At 36.9% G+C, this 6,946-nt stretch overlaps 1 protein-coding gene across 1 annotated transcript; it reads left to right on the forward strand.

The window, feature by feature from the left end:
- Positions 1-2,832: 2,832 nt before the first annotated feature.
- LOC147358751 (olfactory receptor 5AK3-like) lies at positions 2,833-4,221 on the forward strand. Its single transcript, XM_086338217.1, has 2 exons — positions 2,833-2,884; positions 3,215-4,221. Exons 1-2 carry the CDS (start codon positions 2,833-2,835, stop codon positions 4,219-4,221), a joined length of 1,059 nt encoding a protein of 352 aa, XP_086194343.1.
- The last annotated feature ends 2,725 nt before the right edge of the window (positions 4,222-6,946 follow it).

Here is a 6,946-nt window from a genome sequence, read left to right on the forward strand (position 1 = left end):
TCATCACTGGTGATGTAATGGAAATGGAGTGAGGGAAGTCAGTAGGGCTGAGTGTTGCCTGAGAAGGCACATAAATGAACAAATAATTGGATGACTTAATTCACTGATCAATCACTGCGTCAATATTCTATGCCCATAGTGTATTATTTGCATGGGTTATGATGGCCATTTGATGTACACTGATTTAATACTTGTCCTCGTGTGGATAAATTTACAGAAATTTGCTCCCTTGAACCTCACATCATTGCAAAGCAGGCTTTACATTTTTTCTTCTTCCTTTTTATACCGTCATTCTGAATAAAAATGCATTCACTGGAAGTTGCAAAGATAGTAGATAAAGCTACCATGTTTGATACCATCATGTTCAGGGAAGATACACCATGATTTCAATTCTTTTAAATTTTTAAAGGACTTTTTTTTAATGGCTTAGGATATGGTCTACCTTGACATATATTCTGCTGGTGCTATAAAAAAAATTCATACTCTCTTTTAGATGGCATGTTTGGTAAATGTCTACTAAATCCAGTTGTTTGATGGTGCTGTTGAGTTTTTTCATAGTCTTATCGTTTTCTGTCTAGTTTGTTCTACCAAGTGTGGAGAAGAGTGCTAATGTATCCAACTATAACTATGCTTGTCTATGTTTCCCTTCAGTTCTATCAGTTTTTGCATCGCATATGTTGCATCTGTCTTCTTTGGTACTCATACCCTTAGGATTTCTATTTCTTCTTGGTAGCTTAACCCTTTTATCATTACACACTATCGCACTATCTTTGGTAATTTTATACGCTGTGAAGTCTATTCATCTGCTATTAATATAGCCAGTCTTTCATTTTTTGACTGATGTTCGAACAAGCATATGTTTTCCCTTTTCTTTGAAACACATGTATATTGTTCTGTGTGAAGTAGGTTTCTGACACACAGCATTTGTGTCATTCTTATCTATGCACCTAATCAAGTTCTTTCTTTTAGTTGGGGTTTAGATAGTATATCTTATAACAGTAAGAAAGAAGAAAGCCAAGGAAAGAGAAAAGTATGAATAAATAAAATTGACTTTCTCTTGAGATTTCTAAACTATGTTTGACAGTAGAACTAGAAAGATTAATTCTAACTAATGTGATTCTCAATATATAGAGCATTTCACTCAAGCTGGTGAAATGTAAGACCAGCTATTCATACACACGATAGAATCTCTCGAATAGCCACAAAAAAGTTATATAAATATCTGTGATAAAAAACACTATAAATAAATTTAAAAAGTGACATTCTTTAAAAAATTCAAGTGACTCACAGAAATGGAAACAAATAAAACCAGAAATAAGACACATAAAAAAGTATAAAATGGTAGACTTAAGCCTGAGCAAATCAGTTAATCCATAAAATATAAATGGTCATCTTTGTTTTAAAACAAAAAAAAATATTTTTAAAAAAGCATTTTTTAAACTAAAGAAACAGTGCAGAGATATATAAGTTTATAAAGTGATTTTTTCTCTCACTCAGTTTCCCACCTATTCATAAGTCAGTTTGCAACGTTCCTAACACTGAAAGTACATTTTTACTAATCATCTCACATAGAGAGGTGCATAGCTTGGCTTAGAGCTGCTGATACGATGAGGGTACTTTCCCCGATACATATATGAAATAAGAGGACCATCTGGCTTGTGAAGAATGTAGGTTCACGGTGAGGATAAGGGCTTCCCTGGTGGCTCAAACTGTAAAGAATCCACCTGTGATGCAAGAGACCTGAGTTCAGTCCCTGGTTTGGGATGATCCCGTGGAGAAGGGAATCAGCTGCCCACTCCAATATTCTTGCCTGGAGAATTCCATGGACAGAGGAGCCTGGCAGGCTACAGTCCATGGAGTCACAAAGAGTCAGACACTTCTGAGCAATTAACACACACACACACACACACACACACACACACATATTAAACATGTATCCATAGTTTCGTAAAGCAATAGTCAAACACAACTTATGTACATTTTCAGCAACCTATAGTTTTTCTCAGCCATTAATCATTTTAATCCCAGTTAAATTTCCTGAAATTAGTAACTTTTTAATTAGAGAGAGAAATTTTTGCGACATTCATGACCATATGTTTGGTCCATTATCTTTGTACCATTATCCTTACAATGTACTTCCCTTTAACTGATATTCTTTAAAAGCCAGATAGTCCTCTTATTTCATATATATATATATATATATATATATATATATATATATATATTAGGGTGAAATAACCTCATCTTATAAATAACTTTAAGTCAAGCAATGTACCTCCATAATAAGATGGTGAGTAAGAAGGTGCTTTCAGTGCTAAAAATGTTGCAGACTAAGCCTCCTGTTGATATGGGCTCCTCTCATTCTCTGAAACCATTTGAGAAATAAGCACAGTTGGATAACTTCATTGTAAGGATAAGAAATCATTATCTTTAATTCAGTTGCACTAACTTATTTCTTCAAGAAGAAATAAGTTAGTGCAAATTCCTTCCTCAGGATAATTTGGTGTAAAAGAATGGAAATGCAACACTTTTAAGGAAGCAGCCACCCATGGATACAAGTACTTATTCGAGGAAGCTAGAAGCAATCAGTGGTCCACTTAATCAGAATCTTGATAGGATAATTATTATTGCATTTACTATATCAACTTGATTTACATCACTCTGAATTCAAGTATAGATATGACATTAGGAAGACTTTTCAAGAGCTAATGAAACTAAGACAAGTCCTACCATCCACATCTGACACATGTGTATGTTTTAAGCTTGGGTTGTCTCAGTATGAAATTCTTTGTTTCATTTATGATGAAGGTCTTTGCTGATTAAATGATTACTATGAAGGCCATGAGCCTTTCTACTATGAAGAAACTGCCTAAGCAATTTGAATGTGCTTAACCTCTGCTGGCTCTCAGTGCTTCTGAGGCTTCATTTATGTTCAGCATTGGGCCACGGAAAGGAAACTGGCAGGTTTGGTGAAATGTATGTCAATCTATGTTTCTTAGCATCCAAATATTAAAAGTGAATCTTCTTCTGTGAAAACTTCTTTGTCTTCAAAATGAATCTATAGCTAATATATTGTTTTTATGTGGTTATTTCTTATTTTAAAACGTTGAAAGAAATTTAGGAAATAAATAAACCCTGTTGTGAGTGATTACCATGAAAATATAATTTTTTGCAAAGTGACATAAAGTGTTAAGGGACTTTTCTATTCAACAAGCCATTTCTTTTCTTTTCCTGGTCTCCCTCTTGGTCTTTTCTAGACTTTTTGTGCTCATTACATCAAGAAATAGCACTGAAGTGACTGAATTCTTCCTTCTGGGATTTGGTGTCCAGTATGAGTTTCAGTATTTCCTCCTCACTGTATTTCTGGTCATCTATGGGACCTCTATGGTGGGTAATATTGGAATGATCCTACTCATCAAGATAGATTCCAGACTTCAAACACCCATGTACTTTTTCCTACAGCATTTGGCTTTTGTTGATATCTGTTTTACCTCTGTTGTCACTCCCAAGATGATGCAAAACTTCATAATAGAAAATAAATCAATCTCATTCAAGGGCTGTGTTGTACAATTATTGGTTTATACAACATTTGTAACCGGTGACTGTTACCTCCTTGCTGCTACGGCGGTGGACCATTATGTCGCCGTCTGTAACCCGCTTCACTATCCCACCATCATGTCCCGAAGAGTCTGCATCCAGTTGGTAGCTGGTTCATACATCATGGGCTCCACAAATGCATCTGTGCACACAGGTTTTACATTTTCACTGGTCTTCTGCAAGGGCAATACCATCAATCACTTTTTATGTGACATTCCTCCAGTTCTTGCCCTCTTCTGCTCCAACACTGACATCAACATCATGCTAATTTTTGCCTTTGTGGGATTTAATCTGACATCCACTGTGTTGGCCATCATCGTTTCCTACATGTTTATCCTGGCTGCCATCCTGAAGATCTCTTCCAATGCAGGAAAGAAAAAAGCCTTCTCCACCTGTGCCTCCCACCTGACAGCAGTCACCATTTTCTATGGAACCCTCTCTTACATGTACTTACAGTCTTATTCGCATAATTCCCATGAAAATAGGAAAGTGGCCTCTGTGTTTTATGGCATTGTGATCCCCATGTTGAATCCCCTGATCTATAGTTTGAGAAATAAGGAGGTAAAAGAAGCTCTAAAAGTCATATGGAAAAAATTCTTTTTCAGATTGGATCCAAAGTGTTAAAATTCAGCACATCAAAGCATCCAGTATAGCTGTTTGACCACTATTTAATATTTCTGAAGTAGACAACTTCTTCACATCTTGGTTGTGGTTGTGGTTTAGTTGCTAAGTCATGTCCAACTCTTGCGACCCCATGGACTGTATCCCACCAGGTTCCTTCTGTCCATAGGATTTTCTAGTCAAGAATACTGGAGTGGGTTGCCATTTCCTTTACCAGGGGATCTTCTCGACCCAGAGACTGAACCCGGGTGTCCTGCACTGCAAGCAGATTCTTTACTGACTGAGCGACCAGGGAAGCCCCAATGCTACGTCCAGTAGATAATTTCTTTGACTGCAGGAAATTCAGCAACATATCATCGGACCTATTTTCCCTTGGTTTTAGTTTGAGGACCATATCCCATACTACCCATGAAAAGGGGATTTTTATAATATAATCTCTTATTTTAAGATTATAAGATATAAAGTGTGTATAGACTTGACAATGTATATAGTGTTTCAAACATATTTCAGATATATTCTTAAAGAGTAGAAAACCCCAGTTTTGTGTTTGTGCTGCTAAGTGCTTAGTTGTGCCCAATTCTTTGAGAGCCCATGGACTGCATCCTGCCAGACTCCTCTGTCCATGAAACTTTCCAGACAGGAATACTGGATGGGGTTGCCATTTCCTATTCTAGGGGATCTTCACAACCCAGGGATCAAACCTGTATCTCTTGTGTCTCCTGCATTAGCTGGCAGATTCTTTACCACTGTGCCACCTGGGAAGCTCAATCCATATTAAAATTGAGGTTCATAATTTCCTATTCATTTAAACACATTCCCTAAATTGTCTACATAGAGGCTTCTCATTGGTTCTGTTCCAATTATTGCATAATCTGAAATGTAAAATAAATGTACTCCTTTGAAAAGTGCCTTATAACTCAGACTATTATTGTTGTTTTTCTTCAGTTGCTTGGTTGGGTCTGACTCTTGGCCACCACGTGGGCTGCAGCACGCCGTGCTTCCTTGTCCTTTACCATCTCCTCCTGCCCTCAACCGTTCCCAGCATCAGGACCTCTTCCAATGAGTTGGCTCCTCCCATCAGGTGGCCAAAGAATTGGAGCTTCAGTTTCAGTTTCAACATCAGTCCTTCCAATATTCAGGGTTGATTTTCTAAAGGATTGACTAATTTGATCTTCTTGCAGTCCGAGGGACTCTCAAGACTCTTCTCCAGCATGACAGTTTGAAAGCTTCAACTCTTCAGCACTCAGCCTTCTTTATAGTCCAGCTCTCACATCCATACGTGACTACTGGAAAAACCATAGCTTTGAACATATGGAACTTTGTCAGCAAAGTGACATCTCTGCTTTTTAATATGCTATCTAGGTTTCTCATAGCTTTCTTTCCAAAGAGCAAGTGTCTTTTTGTATATCTTACTCCACAGCAATAGAAAACCTGGAATGTAGATGGATCTAAAATGACAGTAATCATTCATTTATTTAAATGAGAAAATGAAAAGGCCAAGAGTGCTCTGAGTCAGGAAGACAGACTGTTGAGGGGGAAAAAAAAAAAGAGCTTTAGTAAATAGATTCAGGTTAAGTGATCAAAACCCTCAGATGACTCTAAAGATGCCATGTTAGCCAGATGAAAGAGCAGGTTTCACATAAAATAATACCAGCCAATCTAATGAACTGGCCAGAAAAATGTACTTACTATTAAATAATACAAGAATTATTGGGCAAAAAAGAAAAAGAAAATATATCTTTTCAAATACACTCTCCTTCCTAAATTCTAAGAAGAGAGTAACACTAACATGAAGTCAGTGGAGCAGAACCAGAGTCTGCCCAGCAAAGAGTTTGTCTATCAAGGAAGAAACCTTCTCTCCAAGGCAGGCCCATGTATCTTCAAAGACCAGGGGCAGTAACTGAGAATCATGGAACGCAGACAGAGGGGGTCCTGAGATCTTGGAGGGAAAATTGGAGATTAATGTACAGAGTTTTGACTATAGTTAAAATACAGTACCATATACTTGAAATTTGCTTAGATAAAATGTTTTGAGCATTGTCACCACAGAAAGGAAGGAGGGAAAGAAGGAATAGAGGGAGTGAGGGGAGAAGGGAGAAACAGGAAGGAATGAAAGAAAAAAAAAGAAAAATATGTGAGTGATAGATTTATTAATGAACTTAATTATTGTGATCATGCCACAACCTATATTAAAATGCAAATTACATACATGCAAATTTTGTCAGTTATATCTCAATGAAGCTGGTAGGAGGGAGATGATAAAGCAAAGAAGAATTTAGTGCACGTGTGTAAGTCTATGTGGCCAAATAGGAATTAACACTCAAAATGCAGTCACACAGTGCTGCACTTTCAACAGAGGTGAAAGAAATCCCAAAAGGAAATAAACTCCATGACAAATAAACAAAAGCAGCAAAATCTCTGACGTTGACATCAGTTCTGACATACGAACAGTTAGCAGTCATTAGCCCTTGTCCAAGAGAGAGCCCTCCTTTCTGACATTACGTGGGCCAGTAATGGTCTGATGTTGCATAACCATGTATTTTTCATAAACATGAGCTTTATACTTTAGGCTGGGTGGTTCAAGACTAGACTGAGGGAAGTAGAAAATATAAACCCTAATCTTAAATAAATCAATATTTTGTGCATTCATTTATATATTTTCATAAATTTTAAACATTTACATGTAAACATTTACTAGTATAGAATCATGGGACACCCATAATTGAAC

Source organism: Bos grunniens, chromosome 15, assembly GCF_055505025.1.
Source record: "Bos grunniens cultivar Pamir isolate PY7600 chromosome 15, Bosgru_T2T1.0, whole genome shotgun sequence".
NCBI classification, from domain to species: Eukaryota; Metazoa; Chordata; class Mammalia; order Artiodactyla; family Bovidae; genus Bos; species Bos grunniens.

Excerpts from the sequence above, each read along its gene's own strand:
- LOC147358751 (XM_086338217.1), top strand. The coding sequence starts at position 2,833 with ATGAAGGCCATGAGCCTTTCTACTATGAAGAAACTGCCTAAGCAATTT. Across the intron at positions 2,885-3,214 it reads ACTGCCTAAGCAATTTGAAT|CCATTTCTTTTCTTTTCCTG; the intron begins GTGCTTAACCTC and ends CTATTCAACAAG.